The sequence below is a fragment of the Diadema setosum genome, chromosome 8 (assembly GCF_964275005.1).
Source record: "Diadema setosum chromosome 8, eeDiaSeto1, whole genome shotgun sequence".
In the NCBI taxonomy this organism is placed as follows: Eukaryota; Metazoa; Echinodermata; class Echinoidea; order Diadematoida; family Diadematidae; genus Diadema; species Diadema setosum.
This window is the reverse complement of record NC_092692.1, coordinates 3,596,999-3,614,866: the sequence shown is the minus strand read 5'-3', so window position 1 is coordinate 3,614,866 and position 17,868 is coordinate 3,596,999. Positions and strand designations below refer to the sequence as shown.

General features: G+C 39.1%; 1 protein-coding gene across 1 annotated transcript in view; it reads right to left on the bottom strand.

The window, feature by feature from the left end:
- Window positions 1-5,415: 5,415 nt before the first annotated feature.
- LOC140231489 (nucleosome-remodeling factor subunit BPTF-like) overlaps window positions 5,416-17,868 on the bottom strand; it is a 31,350-nt gene continuing 18,897 nt past the window's right edge. Inside the window, exons 11-20 of the mRNA XM_072311619.1 lie at window positions 17,134-17,312; window positions 16,046-16,318; window positions 15,247-15,354; window positions 14,460-14,542; window positions 13,072-13,297; window positions 10,786-11,321; window positions 9,263-9,436; window positions 8,559-8,754; window positions 7,216-7,300; window positions 5,416-6,396 (exon numbers count right to left, since the gene is read on the bottom strand). Coding sequence (XP_072167720.1) covers window positions 6,215-6,396; window positions 7,216-7,300; window positions 8,559-8,754; window positions 9,263-9,436; window positions 10,786-11,321; window positions 13,072-13,297; window positions 14,460-14,542; window positions 15,247-15,354; window positions 16,046-16,318; window positions 17,134-17,312 — 2,042 coding nt within the window. The 3' untranslated portion in view covers window positions 5,416-6,214. The remainder of the gene's footprint in view (window positions 6,397-7,215; window positions 7,301-8,558; window positions 8,755-9,262; window positions 9,437-10,785; window positions 11,322-13,071; window positions 13,298-14,459; window positions 14,543-15,246; window positions 15,355-16,045; window positions 16,319-17,133; window positions 17,313-17,868) is intronic.

Genomic DNA, 17,868 nt, shown 5'->3' with positions numbered 1-17,868 from the left:
GTGGTGGTAGTGGTGGAGGGGCGAGGATGGGGGGACCATTTTCGACCTGCTCAATTCCATCCTTTGCACGAGCAGAGTACTAGTACTAGAGTAGAGAGGTCGCATGTCTTTGTTTCGTTTAATTCAAATCAGACTATCAATAATGACAACAGTCTAATAGATGAATACACTTCCGGGTTTCATTTCATTTTTTTTCTTTTTATTTCTTTTGTTTTTAACGATAAATAAAGGGGGGGGGGCGTGTGCCTCTTGCGCCCCCCTCTGGATCCGCCACTGTTTTCTTTATTTTGTTCCTCTCACCTCATCAAACTTTTCTCACAGCTTATTCACCAACAGTTGAAAGCCATGTTCCCTATGGCATAGTTTTAGTCAATGATGTAGACTTAATTACAGTTGAACCTCTCTTATCCGGCCTCCCTTTATCCGGATCTCTCTATTATACGGACGCAATCTCGCCGTGATTTTTTTTTTTAAATAATTACGGGAGGAAAGGGGGATTCCCAACTCCTTGACAACTCCTACCCAAACACACATGAATTACATATTACTTCCAACAAGATTAACATACATTACATCAAATTTCCTTCCAAATTGCTTACCTCCAGACATTTCAACATCCCCAAACATCCCCAAATGTAACAATGAAAAGGTTGCAGTATACACATTACTACATGTGGTACTACAATGGGCTACATTAGTACATGTGTATGTATATATGTACATGTATAAAGCATTGAGTCTCCCGTATCCGGCCAAATCCCTTATCCGGATGAGCCCCGGTCCCGACTTGTCCGCATACGAGAGGTTCAACTGTATAAACACTTTTTGGCTCACATTCTAGTACTTTGCATAGTGCATTTGAGCTCAACCACTATTCATATGTTTATATTTATATATGTTTATGTCATCTCTGCACTCTAAATAAGATAACTCACTACGGTAAATGAATTCCAACAATATTGCTTTTACTTCGCTTGTCCTTCTGAAACATAAATCCGAATGTGATTGTCGAGCATTACACAAGGTAAATACATCTTTCGCGAAATGATGATCTATGGTCTAAGAAACTCTTAACAAGATTCAACATAAATTCGCTTTTCTAAAGAGCACTTGACTTCAGAAAGCATGAGTAATATAACAATGATTTTTATTTCTTTTTGAATTCTCCTTAAATTTTCATTGTATGTTGTCTACAATGCCATCATGAACCCTAGAAGTCTTCTTATCAAACAATTTCAATTGGATTTTTGCCGTGGGGATGATGGCACAAAGCTTTAAAAATTCATGACTTTGGAATCATTTGTCTGATTTTCCTCAAACTTGCTTTGATATGTTATACTAAAATCACTGCTTTCACTCAATTCACATTTATACTTTTATAGTTTGGGTTTCCTTTTAAAACAAACTGTTGGCCAATCATGTGATGTGAAATCCAGTGTAATGTACATAGTACATTGTATTGTCTCATAAGTTTGTCAATCCAGGAATTACATTGTATGCTATTTCAAGCAGTGTTTCTTTGTGGGATCTTACAGATTGATCATATGCACCCAGTGGCCTTCTGTATGTTATCTGTAACAGGCAATTACAGTGTAAACCCTGCATAACCAATGCACAGCTCTAGAGAAATGGGCACACTTGTGTATAATGATAAAAAAAAAAAAAAAATCAATTTGATATTTGCATACTCCGCCTTTACATCTAGGCCTCTAGGCTTTCTGGGGATCCTCTTGTATGCTACATGTACATTCATTTTTTTTTTTTCCTTTTATTATGTCTCTGTTCTCTGTCACAATGATTTGCTTACCTTTCATGTGCAAAGTAGCCATGAATAATGAACCATTATTTATTTCTGAAAGTGATCATAGTTGATTATTTGTACCATGCAGAAACAATAACATGAAATGAAATGAAATGAAATGAAAAGTAGGATTTAGTGGTTTAGCACCACACAGGATGAAGGCCAGGGGACATGACTAGGATCTAGGACACCTAAGATTTTTATCTGGGCTAAGCACAGAACTGGGGAATTGGATGCTGTGAGCATGGTGCATTCAATGATATGGGTAAAGATGTACAATTACATAATTACATACTGTACGAGCTGAAATTTTCGCAAATTTCGCGAATTGCCTTTGAACCGCGAAAATAACAACACGCGAAAATAACGCGCGAATAGCTAAGTTCAGTTAGTCCCTCACAACCGCGAAATTAACAACACGCGAAAATGTCCTCCAAGTAGCAATTCGTGAAAATATCTGTACACGAAAATTTCAGCTCATACAGTAATACATTTGACATTCAATTACAACGGATTTTCGCCCTACATATATCAATCATCATACCATGACATAATACGGTTATGAAGAAAAGACAGGCACATAGCAAACAAGGTAAAAGGCAACAGAATATCTCCTTGATTTCATTGATATTTTATTAACTAGGAACACAAGCTGTACACATTAACAGTTGGAAAATATTTCTCAATCTTTACAAATTCCTCGATCATAAAAATGCATTACTTTATTCACCGGTGAAGAGGAGGGTCAGTCTCTATGTACAAAATGAACACAATCCGACCCTGACTTGCTATGGTACATTCACACTGCTTTTAGTGTGTCCAAAAGATTCGTAAAGGTCGGGTACCCATAGCAGTAGGTCTTTAAAAATAAGTCACATTTTATGACTAATTCACGAAGAATTTCACATAAAAAAAAAAAAAGATAGTGACAACTTCTCAATCAAAAGACAATCCAAATTTAGAGAAAAGAAAAATACTCATGGCATGATTGTGAGTCACTGCATTTCATTTCTACGACAAACATGCTTGCAAAGTGGGGGAAATTATCCTCCAAAGAAAAGGAATACATGGGACTAAGATGACACAAGAGGACATGGACTCCAAATTGAGCAGCCACAAATTTTGAATTAATCGATGTATTACATCATTTCAGACTCATGTGACAAAAGGGGGAAGATAAGCAGAAAGTTTACCAAACATGGTCTAGGCTTTTTCTCGGCATACTCTGAGTTACATGAATCACAACGGTTTGCTTGTCTTTTGAGAAATTGTCTCTACATGTATGTAAGTCTGCCCATATTTACAAAGCCTAGCCAGCTGACGGCATGGGAATGGTTAGAGTCAGAAAAAAAAACAACAACAACAATTAAATTCTTCAATGATATACAACTGTTTTATCTTCATGGGCCAACTTGGAACTCACTTACCAATGATTTTTTTCGGTCAGGTGCATAGCCTTTACAGGGTAAAGAAGAGGTTGGAGAACAGCGATGTTTTGAAATCAGCGTTTGAGATGCCTAGTTGCGCATCTTCTCCAGTTACCAATTAATAAGGCAGAATATATTTGTACACCTGCTGGACATAGTAGCAAGTTATTTCTTACTGTTTTTATTACAATACCACCCTCTGGAACTACCCAGAGAAATCACACGGCAACAAACTGTGGCTCTTGCTGACCATTTAGCTCAAAGAAAAAATTATAAATAAATTGTGACTGGACATTTAAGGGTCCTTCTCACACGACAGTGTTTATCCACACATACACATACCAGTCAGCTTCTGTAGACTTACAATGCTTACAGCCCACTTCAAACTAGAATATGCTTCGTTGATAAGCTTTGCATAAAATGAGAAAGCCGTTAGTCCCACTGCATTTGTCACAAAGAGATTCCACAGGCAGTAAAGTGCAGAGGAAAACTACAGCTACACAGCTGCACCCTTTTTTGTGCCAGGGACTTTGGACAGTGTGTACAATGCTATGGGGTTTTGTGCCATAAACACACAGAAGATTCAACACTTCTGATGAGCTCATCTGAAGATGGTTCAATGCAATGTGCTCTTTTCAATTTTATCCCCTCTTATGATTTCACCTCTGATCCTCTCTAAAAACATGCCTTACCCCCCCCCCCCATCCAATAGAACTAATTTTTAAGTCTAAAATTTGAATGCCCAATGCATCAATCAACAGGGAATTACAACACATGAAACAAGTGGTGTAAACATGCTAAACATGGTGCAAAGTTATGATAGATAAGAATATCTCATCATGACGCTATACTGCGCTGGGTATGACATTTCTCTAATGACTTTCTGACAGTGAGTACATTGATCACCATCGCAAGTTTGTGCTTTCATTACACTCTGGACAAATCAAACGTTTATGTTCATAGCCACTAATCAAAGACAGCAACAAAACTCTGCAATCAATGTTGGTGAGAAGGCTGTAAAAGAACTATGAGCACACACTCAGCCGTAAATTTGAATTAAACGACATTTCATCAAAACATATGCTAGCAGCGTACAAAGTTTCACGAGAAACAAAGGCTCAATAATTTTAACAAATATGACAATGGTACAGTGTTGCATGCCTGTCAAGTATTCAACAGAATCATATTCTTGAAAGCTGTTGCGTATTCTCACACAAGCTACCCTACGAGCACTGGGTAACTGATCACCATACTGAAATAACAAAGCAAAATGAGGAGAACAAAGCAAACATCGACTTCCCAAAAAGGACAATCAAAAGTTCAGTTTAACCTACCACTACCATTCTTTTCATATTTCTATTAAATTTCATTTGAAAATGGCACTGGACATCTGAACATAACTAAAAAAATTTTTCGTCAAGCCATCAGTATTATAAGTTGCAAGAAATCACAAAATCAGGTGAATTTCCTTTCATGTTGGTTTAGGGCATAAAGGGTGTGACTCAGCGGTACAAGGGGGAGGGGGAGGGGTAGGTCAATATCCTTTGTTATATAGTGCCATGAATTAATTTCAGTATGACAAACTTAAAAGATTAGAAAAAAAATATCACATTCTTCACAATGGCTTCCACAAGGCTACTTTGTAATGATATGAAACCTTACCACAAAACACAGAGTTAACAATAAACACCTCTTCAAAAATCTCTTTGACTTTCTCAGTTTGTTTGGATGTGTTACAACGCACAAGCTGTGTCCTATATTCCACTGAATGAGCTTCCACATGAAGTTGTTACATGACACTCTGGGAACTGGGGTCAAAGGTTATCTGGTCAAGGAATCTATCACTAGAATCAATTCCTGCTATTTCCAGCATGCTGTATGGACAATAGACATCTGTACAAATGAAAACTTTTGACAATCAATCCATATCAATGTGTGACATATAGGTGAAAATTTCCTGTAAGTTAGGCATTGTAGAACATTAAATTAAACTCAAACAAAACAGGAAAAATGGTACAAGCAAAAGAGCATGAGAAATACATCAACGAGCAAACAAAGACATTTACAGCTACTCCCCAATATTCTGCTTGACATAGGAATGAACCAAACACCAAATAATACAATACGACTGCCCCACCTCCCCCCCCCCCCCATGCATAAAGCTACTTGTGCTGTAAAACGAAGGTGCAGTTATTTCTTGCCTTGACACTAGTGCAACTTTGGCACAGTCAAATGTTTTGACAAACATGATGAAAATGAACACATTTTATCATCTATGCTGTTACTTTTCATAGCACAGACAAAGTGTTAGTCTGATCGTATGAAAAAAAAAAAAATGTTTTTTTTTTTCTTTCTTTTTTCCTCTCTCTCTTTTCCCTGATATGGCCAACATGTACAGGTGCAGTGTTGTGCGCAATACTGAAGTTGAGAATGAATTTGCCAATATACACTTTGTACACTGTATAACAATAAAGTCTTTCCCATGGTATTTTCTCCTTTCCCCATCTGAAATGGCACCTGTTGAACTGTACAAGTCGGCATTCCATCGATAGATGAATGCCAATTTACAAAACATAATGCACCAATGCATCAATGAAAGCCATCTCTGCATCAGAGAAAAGTATCTATGTACAAATTTAATTTGGTTCACTGGGGTGTCCAACATTATCAACGCCTAATGTTTGCTCCACTGCATTAGATTTGATATTTCTGCCACCTTACAACGGGTAGTTTTAAACACAAATCATCATTCTTCATGAAAGTGTGCTGCTAGGGCTATACCAGATTAAGCTTCAGTAATTTCCTTCCACAAGCATTGTAGAAACTGTACAGAATTCAGTAGAAAATTATTTACAAAAGAGGGAAAAATTACCAATATACATACTACGCATCAGCCACAGCTCCCAGGTAACACCGGAAGGGAAAACAAAAAAGGAAAAAATAAATATATGAAAGATTTTCTAGGAATTGATTGCTATTTACAGGCTCATTTGAGAGATTTCATTTTCTGTATAAAGAACTTCTCAAGGACGTCGGCGCACTGGTAGTAGGGGGTGTCAGTGGGATTGTAGTAGCGGCAGTTGTCAAAGATCTTGCCGATGTCAGCGGCAAAGTCGCTGAGCTTGACATAGTGCTTGTTCTTCAACCTGTCTTCAACCGTTGAGAGGTCTGGTAGAACAAGAATAGGAAATGGTAAAAATTACTTCCATTTGCTTTTTTTTTCTCTCTCTCAAAGAAACAGATCCTTTAATAAAAAAAAGGAAAAAGATGTCTTCTTCTGTTATTGAAAAAAGTTTAAGTCAGTGCACAGTGGAAAGGCAGAACATAAAAAGGCTGATTGTCATTCTTTAGCACCGCGAGTCATTCAGTAAGTTATAGCATTGATGCCTGAAGCCTACAACTTACACTTAAAGCCAAACAGAAATATGAAACATTTTCATCTTATAGTCACTGAGACAAGGCCTGGCCTTTCCTTCAAACAATGAAAAGTGCTATAGGTGACTCCCATTATAAAACATCCTTGGGACTGTCACTTTTCTTTTGATATATGAAATTCTCTTAAAGCCTAACAGTACAGCATATATGATGATAAAGTGCTAATTTGGGACCTGAATCTTTACTTCAGTGTAATGAGAATTTCTTTATTTAACTGTGCTCATTAAAGTGGGAGAATATCGAGCAGAGGGGTGAAGGGTGAGGTGTGAATTTTCTTCCACTTGTCTCCATCTACTCACTGCCAGCAACCAATGATGGCATGTTGTAGTGTTGATATCCAGAAAGCAGTAGATGACAGGTCGAGTCTCGTGGTTCCTTTGTCCAATGTGTTTGCTAAATCATAGATTCGCAGTTGCAATCTTACAAATTTCATTTGTAGAGGGAGACAAATTGAAGAAAATTCACACCTCATAACTGTGTTTATGATGGGAGTGTTCTGTATACAACAAACATATTTTCGCTGCTCCCCAGCATCTGGCCTAACTTTCTTACCCATAGGTTCCTTGATGACATCATAATAGTCAGGTGCATCCAATTCACTCACAGGCTCAATGAACGGCCATGCCATCTTATGACTCTGCAGTGAGGATAGGGGAAATCAATAAATCCTTTCTGTACTACTGAGTCAAATGAGCACGAAATTCACACACATCCCTCTGGACAAAAAGTGAATGTGGCACGCAAAAGGTTAATGAATTCAACTTCAAGTTATCTTTTAAAACAATCCAATTTCAAAAACTATGAGTTCTATTTTAAAACAATGAACTATGAACATTAATTCATGACACAAGTGCCACATAGAGAGACATAGAAACTGGTTACCACAGTGGGATTTCCTGGTCTATGTTTCCATCACAGAGAGCTATCCAAACCCATATAAAAACACAACTTTGCTTTATACCCACTGAAGGACGTCTCTACAATGTCAAAGTGCACATCAGGGGGGCATTTCATCGAGCTTCACGGAGTGTTTTGCCTGACAAATTTGTCTGAAATTTGCTCTCAGCCAATCAAATGCAAGGATTTCAGTAGCTTATAACAGTTTGTCTGAAAAAAAATATCTGACAAAATGTTTCATGAAATGCCCCCCCCCCCCCCACTTATCAGGTGCACATATTCAAATACAGGTGAATGTGAGACATAAAAATGAGCTGGATTCGTTTAAGTCCCCCGACACAATGAACACACCATCCAACCTAGAAACTTATACAGAAATCAAGCTAGCTTTATGACCATATCTAAGCTTGAGGGAAAGCTGAAAATGAAATGTGGGAGAGGAGAGATGAAATGAAGGGTCTAGGGCAATTACCCCCTGGGCAATTACCCTGGACCCTTCCCCTGGCCCTAATCCTAATCCTAACCTTGACCCAAACTCCTAACCCTAAACTTAACCCTAATCTTTACTCTAACCTTACCACTAACCAATATTTAGCCGGGTGGGGGGGGGGGGGGGGGTAATTGCCCTCTGGGGGTAAATGCCCGGATACGGAAATGAAGAGAGGAGGGCCACCAAAATGATGGGTAAGAAAAAGAGGAAATAGCAGATGGAGACGAGGGAGGAAGAAAGAAAGGAGGAAGAAAGAAAGGAGGATAGAGAAAGGAATGGAGGAGGATAAGTAAAAGGAGGACAAGTAAGGTACACAGTAGGATCAGATATAAAGAGGAAAGAGAAAACAACAAAGAAAAGTGTGATGAGGAAAGAAAGAATACTGTCATGCAGCACAGGGAGGCAGTAAATGTTTGACGTAAATCAAAAGATAAAGGTGAGGATGTTGGGATGGGGGAAATGGAATGGGGGACACTGAAATCCAACGTTTTCTTTCACTCTCTCTCACCTGTAGCTGCCTCAGCATCTTCTTGAGGTGGTCGTAATCCTTGCTAGTCAGAGTCTTCTGCTTGGCCAGGCCCTGGAGGCTGGTGCTCTTACACTTGGGACAGATGTAGTTCTCAATGCTCTCCGCCTCCTCCTGAGAGATGCCCACACAGCGGCCGTGGAACCAATCGTTGCATCGGTCGCAGCCAATGTAGAATCTAACACAAGACAGAGAGAGGTCATCTCAGTGTTGCCCATGAAAACTGACCTATTGATATTGCAATTGTTCTATTCTTTTTCCCTCTAGTATTCTGGCCGTACCAGACATCCTCTTTACTTCATCATTGTAGAACCAAGTGCCCCCATTGACTTACAGGTAACTACTTGTCACTGACATTAAAGGGATTGTATAGTTTTAGTTGAGACTTAACTTCAGGTTTTTAACATTTTTTTGTGGAATGAAAAACCTCTTAAGAAATATGAAAAAGAATGTAATTCAACGTTTATTTGATGAAAATTGGTTTTGAAAGAAACACAAAATTAGCATTATTTAAACCATACTACATTTCAGGTACAGATAAAAAATAACAAATATCCAAATTCTGAAAAGAAAAAACATTCTGAAAAGAAAAGAAAAATCTGAAAATGTGCTTGACATAGAAGAGAAACACAAGAGGGATAAATTGGAGCACTGCTTTAAAAAAGTTTTCATAAAGGTTGACGTACTGTGACTCATCATAGGGTTGTCTGCACAGACAATAGAGTTCCTCGTCCGTCTCCTGTTTGACCTGTTTGCAGGCATCACAGACGTACTCCTTGAGAGCAGCGGCCATCTTCTCTGTCACCTTCACACAGGATCCATGGAACCAGTTCAGGCACACATCGCAGCCGATGTAGAATCTGGGGTGACAGAGCAAGCCAAGGAACATAGCAATCAATATTTAAAGGGATAGTATATTATTGGTGGAGATGAGGATTGGGCCTTTCACTTTTTGGGAGATAACAAGGAACCACTTATAAAATAGTACAAAGCATACCATTCTGAAAGGAATCTAAAGTTCAGTTGATGAAAATTGGTTTTAGAATGGCTGAGGCATCCAAAATCAAAGTAAAACAAAACGATCATAATAAAAGGTGGGTCCCACCTTTTATTAGGATCGCTCTGTTTTGGACATCTCAGCCATTTCAAAACCAAGTTTCATCAAATAAACGTTGAATTCCGCTTGAAATTAAATGCTCTTTAATATTTCATTAGAGGTATCTCATTATCTCACCAAAAAATATTAGAAACCTGAAGTTAGGTCTCAACCAAAATTGTACGATCCCTTTAATAGCACACATACACTTACATTACTATTTTCAGTCCAGCATGATTTTATCCAGCCAACACACAGATTGAAAATACCCAAAGATAAAAGATATCCTATGAATTACAGAAAGTTCATTCAAAAGCAGTCAGCTAATTATTTCTGGAAACTGTTGTTTTGTTTTTTTTTCATTCTGAGAAAATACAGAAAACCTTTCACCTATAAAAGAAAAGGCTCATCTGTATGAAGGCTGGAGCATAGACAGCTGCAAATTTTTGAGGTAAACATCTTGTATTGAGATCAAAAGTTTAAAGGACAAGTTCACCTTCCTAAACATAAGGAATGAGAGAATGCAGCAATATCAGTAGAACACATCAGTGAAAGTTTGAGGAAAATTGGACAATCGATGCAAAAGTTATGAATTTTTAAAATTTTTGTGTTGGAACCACTGTATGAGGAGACTACTAAGGCTCATGATGTCATATGAGTACAACAGTATAAAGAAAATGTAAAGAAAATTCAACATATTTTCACTTTTTTCGCATAATAATAGAGCACTTGACTTGCCTCTTTCTAAAGGCAATGGGAATAATATTACCCATAACATATGTCAGTAACAAGTCAGGGGAATGTGTACTTTTTTTCAAAAGATGAAATTTTGTGAAATTCTTTTTATATTTTCCTTATATTGTTGTATGCATGTGACATCATACACTGCAGTAGTCTTCTCATCCAGCGGTGACTGCACAAAAACTTCAAAAATTCATAACTTTTGAACGGATTGTCCAATTTTCCTCAAACTTTCAATGATGTGTTCTACTGATATTGCTACATTCTCTCAATCCTTATGTTAATGAAGGTGAACTTGTCCTTTAACATCAATTTCAAAACTTTCAACTATTCCATTCTAATAGCCAACAAGGTCAAGGAATATGTACTCACTTGGATGCATCATACGGAGTCTTGCAGATGCAATATAGCTCATCGCCCGTTTCCCCACTCTCTGCTGCTTTGGGGGCAGGTTCACTGCTCTCAACACCCACTTCCATCCTGACTGCCTCCACCATGGCAGTCTCAGTCTCAGGCTCTTCCTTGATGACAGGTACCGACACCTGTGATTCCTCGCTGCTCACCACCTTCGTCTTCTTCTTCTTGGCGGTCAGCTTCTTCCGCGCCTTGGCCTTGGCGATCTTCTTCCTCGCCGCCGTGGCCGCCGACGTCTTCTTCGGTTTGGACGTCGTGATGGCGACAGGCGTGACGGTGGAGGTGACTGTGGTTTCCACAGCCGGGGTGGGGACGGGCTTGCTTGTGGTAGACACTACGGTGACGGGGACTGGAGATGCTGTGGTTGCTGTTGCGACTGTGGCTACTGTTGTTGTTACCACTGGTTCCTCAGCTTTCTGTTTCTTGGGCTTGACCAGACCCAGGGCTTCTTTCTCCTTCCTCTTCTCTGCCCATCGCTCTCTCCGCATTTCGTTCTGTAGGGGTGCAAGGGACAGGGATTCACATTCTCAAATTCTGGTTAAAGTACATTCTTATCTAACTATGGAGTGCAAATGCAGCGAATATATCACAACAATCTCTGTCTCCTACAACTGAAATACAGGTTGGCTTGCTGTATTGTTTCTGGATCAGGAGTAAACGATCTTCCAAAGTTTTGGGTACCTGAGGCTCTGCACCAGGATTCTCCAATGGGCCATCAGTACTATTTGAAGAATTTTGTATCCCCTGCTACTAAAAATAGCCCCATCCATGTTTGTTTAAAATATGAACACTCTGTATATGACAAGATCAAGATGAAAAAAACACCACTCTCATGATAGTGGGATGATGGATGTTCTACAGAAAGCATTCCACATGTGAACATCAGTTAACCCTATTCTAACTGGGGGGGGGGGGGGGTCGTTTGACCCCCCCCTCGACATTTCGCGCCACGATTCCGCAACGCGCAAAGATTTTGCCACGGCGTTTTGTGACATTTTTCATTGAAGTCTCTCGCATATTTTGAGACCAAATTTGCGACGTCCGGGTACACCGTTCTGAAGTTACGCAGTGTTTTGCATATGCATGTCAACCCAAAAACAGCTCAAATTCATGATTTTGTGTGCAAATCCAATGCAAATTGTGTTTTTTTGTTTAATTGATATGAATTAGATTATTTCAACTTTTAACCATTGAAATTAATCAATTCTAATGTAGATCAGCTTGGAAAAATGCCTGCAACAAATTTTGGCAAAAAAACAATAGAAAACAAAAGGTCGAAAAAACAATAAAATACATAAGAAATTAACAAAACAATACAAAACAAAAGAAACTGACTTTGATTGCGCTATTTTTTTATATGAAAATTGTTCGATATGTCTATAGGAACTCTGACACAAAAATTTAGCAATCCTTCAATCTTTTAAATGGAGTTATAGGTGAAAATATGATTTCATGCAATAATTTGCATAATTAATTTATTAAAAAATATAAAATCGAATTTTTTCTATTGTATGACCATATAATCTTGTAGTTGACATCCGGCTCTATGTACAGGCAAAATTTTGCGGCGATCGCGCAATCTGCGGCCGAGATCTGAAGGGGGGGTCAAATTGACCCCACCCCCCCAGTAAAGACTTGGTCTCAAATAGCCCAGTTAGAATAGGGTTAAGCTGACAAGAAAATAAAACATACTCTCAGCTTTTAGAATTTCTCATGCAATTAGTACTCACTGAAGGCTGCCACTGGCATTACAGTGACAGACATGCCAATGCACTGAAATCACCATAAATAAATTCACATAAGGGGGGGGGGGGAGGGGAGGGGAAACATATTCTAAAACAGACTCCACCAACCCCCTGGATTTAGCATAGCCAAAAAAGCTGGGCCTGATGAGGGTTAAGTGACAGACTGTTGGGGGCATCATTCACACAAGCATCTTCGGATGATGTTACCACAGTGGAACTATGTCATAAATTGGTTGGTTAAATCCTCTTATAGCAAAGTGATTTTGTAAGTACAAACTCTTAATTTTTTTTTTTTTTTTTTTTTTTTTTTGGGGGGGGGGGAGGGGTGGACTCTGATATTGTGAGAAACCTGATATGATATGGTAACTGTCATAATTTTAATGTCCCTGTTAAAAGAATGTTCTCCTGTAACTTATATCTTATCACGGGGAACGGGATGGGGGGGTTGAATATGAGAGTTGCTTGCTGTTAGACTGTACGTGGCGCTTGAGCTACTCACATAGATGTCCATCTTGAGACGACGCTCCAGCTGGTTACGCTTGAGGAGGATGGCGTCCTTCAGCTTGGCCTTGTGGCACTCCAGCAGAGCGCGCTTCTTGCTGCTCTCCGCCTGCTGGCGACGCTGGTCCCGCGACATCTCCTGGTGCTTGCGCTTCCGACTCTGCCTCTCCTCCTTCTCAATGCGGTCCAGGATGGATTTCATCACGACCTGACAGGCATGGTTCCTGCACAGGGAGATTAGCATGAAATCAAGCATCAGTCATCACCGATTATGGCTACACTGCAAAGCAACATATTTTTGCAGCACAGAATTTTTGCGAACAAGGAACGTTCACATGCATTTTAATTTTGGAGATTTTACAAGCCAAGGTTCACAAAATTAAAATGCACAAAAAAGTTCTTGTCTACAATTTGCACCCTGAATGCCAGTGACAATTCTTGAAAATTTCATGCCACAAAAATATCTTGCTTTACTGTAGTGTAGGAGAACTTTCGCTAGCATTTCAATTTCGCAAATCTTGGCTCTCGCAAAATTAAAATGCACAGGATCATTTCTGGTTTTACAGTATACTTATGAGCAGAAACAGATAATAAAGCATAGCATAAAAATTTACATTCATCTTAAATCAATGATAATAGCGAGAAACAGTCATTCACAAGTGGCATAACAAGCACCTTGATAGCCCTACAATATCATTAAAAGCTCCAACACAACCCATCTAACAAATGACATTGCCATTAAACACACACACACACACACACACACACATAAGAAGCATGATATCAGAAACAATATGACAAGAGATTTGAAGATGGAGGTTGAAAGACTTTTCCTTAGCACATTTATCTGTATGTCTTGGCAATGTAATTTGTTTTTACAATACTACTCACTTCTTATGTAATATTTCACCTACTCGGCATTAGAACATGCTGTCTCACCAACTCTGCTACAAAGTATATATCATGGATGTTATTGTATCACACATTCCTCAAGACGAAAGGAGTACATTCTTTTACAGCATGAAAAGGAAGTTGCCTTCTGGTCTTTTGATATCCAAAACTCAAATTCTAAGCAAGCATTGCACTGGTCACACATGATCCACAAAACAACTGAAAGCTCCCTGTAGGACACGATGCTTTTCAACTCACTTACTTTCGAAGTGATACCAGTCTCATTAATTCATGTAAACATATGCTTCAAATTTTATTGATTCTTATTTCTTTGACGAAGAAAACTTTGATGAAGAAAACAAAGCAATTTTTTCTCTGAGGTGATCTCCTCCTTTAATTTCTCTCACAATCCATTGAGTCCCTGTAATGTAAGACTGATGATAACATCATCAATATGAAAGGACAAGGTTAAAGGGACCAGGTTAAAGAACTCACCTCTGCATCTCTTCTCTTTCTTTTGTGTGCTTTGGCTGCGACACCACAGGCTTCTTTGGCAATCTTTGTGAGAACTCTTTACTCTGGAACAGGAAAGTGAAACATCTCAAATTTCATTGCTCTGAATCAAGGACAGAAACTCTCTGAGAGCAATGCCACTCATCCTGATGTTATATTTGAATAAGATACAACTATTCACCAATATCATATAGCAGGTAAATAATGGAGATTACCCAAAAGGGGTGGGGCATTACTGGGCTGATGTCATCTTGATTATCATTTTCAAAGTGAAACTTCAGTGTTCACACAAGTTATACATTTGCTCTCCTGACCAATAATATCATTCTGTTCAACATATGATACACAGATCTCTTTGAGATCATTTTAAAAAGATGAAAGTTGAGTACACTGACTTGAGGGGATACATTGTACTTCAATTCATGCCGATGAATTTGCACTCAACTGTGCTAACTTGTCAATGTGTCTGTCTTCTTACTGTTTCTTACCAACAGTGACAAAATTCAGTAGCCCCACACGGGAAAGTCTGAATATCTCGGCTAATCACTAAAGCTCTGATGTGTAATCTGAAAGTTGGAACTTTGTCACAATAGAGAACATTTTGCCATTCATCAATAAAAATCAAACATTGCCAGCCATCCATTAAGGATGTTGACAATAATGACTTACAAACCGCTAATATCAAGAATCTTAGCATTCCCACTCTGAGAGAAAAGTGATGGCACAATATAGGCAGCAAAAGCTAATTTGCTTCCTCCCTCTTACTTACCGCAAGACGATCTGGAGTGAACTTGGTGTGTGCCTGGACTGTAGCCAGTGTGGTCTGGTTCTGTTTACTCTTCTGCAGCAGCTCCAGTTGCTGTTTGATCAGACTCACCTATGGAGAGCCAAGCAAGACCAAACATATGAACAAGATCTGGGCAAAATGGCTGCTGGAACAGAGCTTTGCGCTTGCATATACTGTAAAAGTGGATATTTTCGAGCCACTAATTTTTCGTGCTTGGCCAGGTAAGAAGAGTTTCGAATGTTTTTGATTCCACGGAATCAAGACATCAACTACTGGAACATATGGCAAGCAAAAATATTTGTGTGCTTCTATTTTCGTGCTAGTTTCTGGTTGCGTGAAAATTTCAACACCGTGAAAATTTCCATTTTTACAGTACGACCTTACTACACAAAGCAAGAGAAAATCTACAGTTAGTATTTTTCCCCCTTGATGTAGGAAAGATTTAAAAAGATGATTCTTGAACAAATTGAATGACTAAAACATATTGGTTGTACCTAACCACTTGAAATATGTGACGGAATATCAAAGCTCTATAAATATTACTTTTCAGAAAAGAGGTTTTGGTGGTACAGGTTTACTAAAAACATACTGACTCAATCTCTATAATCGCATTAACAATACTATGCCTTCATTTAGAATACCCTTGTTAAAAAAAAAGAAAAAAGAAAGAAATGCATTAAAAAGACTTAAGGTGCCTCACTCCAGAATATGCCAATAATGCAGTTTGCAGAATACATGAGAAGCATTACACAGGAGCTACTCTTCAAGATTTCTGTCCCACCTGTTGCTGTGCAGTCAGATTGGCAATTAGCTTGGCTCCCTGGAAGGTGGCAGGGGTAGAGGTCCCTGCAGTAGAGGCAGCCGCAGCCAGCTGCACCCCTGGCCTGGCTGGCATGGGGTTTGTGGTACCGAGAGAGGTGGAGGCTTGCTGGAGCAGCAGGTTTTCCCCCGGGGTCTGGGCCAGGCGGATGGGCTTGGGCGTGGCGGCAGTCAGGGGCTGGGTCTTGATGGTAAGCTGGGGTTGCTGCTGCTGCACTTGAGTGGCAATGGGAATCTGACATGTACAAAGAAACAATAAAATACTAGAAGAAGAAGAAAAAAAAAGAAAGAAATACGGTACGAGAAAGAATAATTGCCCAGTGCTTGCCTTCATGGAAGAATGAAAGAAGAGCAATGATAATCCTGGAATATAGGGTGCTGCCATTACAACGAACAAGGTTATAACAAAATTTTGTTACAAGAACTTACAAATTCAGTTCCCAAAATGATTACTCCAAAACCATGTGGAGCAAAATTCCCTTTAGTGTTAAAGAAAACTGTCAGTCCCACGGGATTGGTCATAACAAGAGCTTCCTGTGCCTTAAATATATTTATGACAGATATGATGGTGAATATCCTTGGTTTTGGTTATGTAGTACTGTTAAAGTGGTTATTTTAACGCAAGTAATTTGTCGCACTCGGTTGGTTAAGATGAATTTTGCATGTTTGTAATTCCGCATAATCAAGACATTTATTAGTGGAACATATGACATGTAAAAATATTCACATTCTTATTTTCGCACCGGTTTTGGGTCGTGAAAAATGGGCGAAAAATTCAACACCGTTAAAATTTCCACTTTTACAGTATATTCTTCAAGAATAACTCGTACTAAACAGCACTTTAGAAGGTTCAAATACACCCATACACAAACAAACTTTGTGACCAAGACAGAAACTTTCTTTCACAAAGTGGGTGGAGGAAAAAGGAAAATTACCACCATCCTCTGAGACACACACAGTAAAGCTAATGACAAAGTTATGCCCCCTACACCAACAGGGGTGGAGGCATAATATTCCACAGGACAATCTTGGGCGTAAAGGCACACATACCTTGGCAATCTGTGCCTGAGGGAGCTTCTGCTGTACTCTGGGTGCCACCAGGGTAGGGGAGGTGATGGTGGTGGCGGCTGCTGCAGCTGCAGCCTGCTGCTTCTGGTTCTGCTGAGTCTGCTGCACAGCCTGGACTGCTGCCTGCAGGTTGACCTGGGGGATGCTGCCTGGCGTGGAACCTGGGAAGAGATCACCAAGACATATGGATTGCCATTCATGCTAATTCCCTACACCTTCGAGAATATACAAAGCCAAGGCTTATATCCTACATATCACACTGCTTTTTTTCACAGCAAGTAGAAAAGGGGTACAAAATTCCTTATCAAACTATAATCAAATGAGGTGAATACACACAAGGTATTAAAACCTTCAATGTACACTGCAGGCCTTAATCACTGACAAACAACACTGCTTGTTTGAATAGCATGATTGGATGGGGAATCAATCTTTAACCCTTACTGCGCTTTGTTCGATGTTTGACACAATTTGGAGTGCTTTCATCACTGATTTTCATCAAATAAGCATTGAATTCCTCTTAGAATTGTATGCTCTTATATGTTTAAAAGTGCTTTCTAATTATCATGCAAAATGTTAAAATCTGAATCCCCTATCTTAACTAAACCATCCCTTGAAGATGAAGTGCCTGGTCACATGAAGGGTTAATCATACCTAAAAAGGCACATGTGATGTCACATGAAGAGATGACATTGGAAATATCAAGGCATTGTCATCACA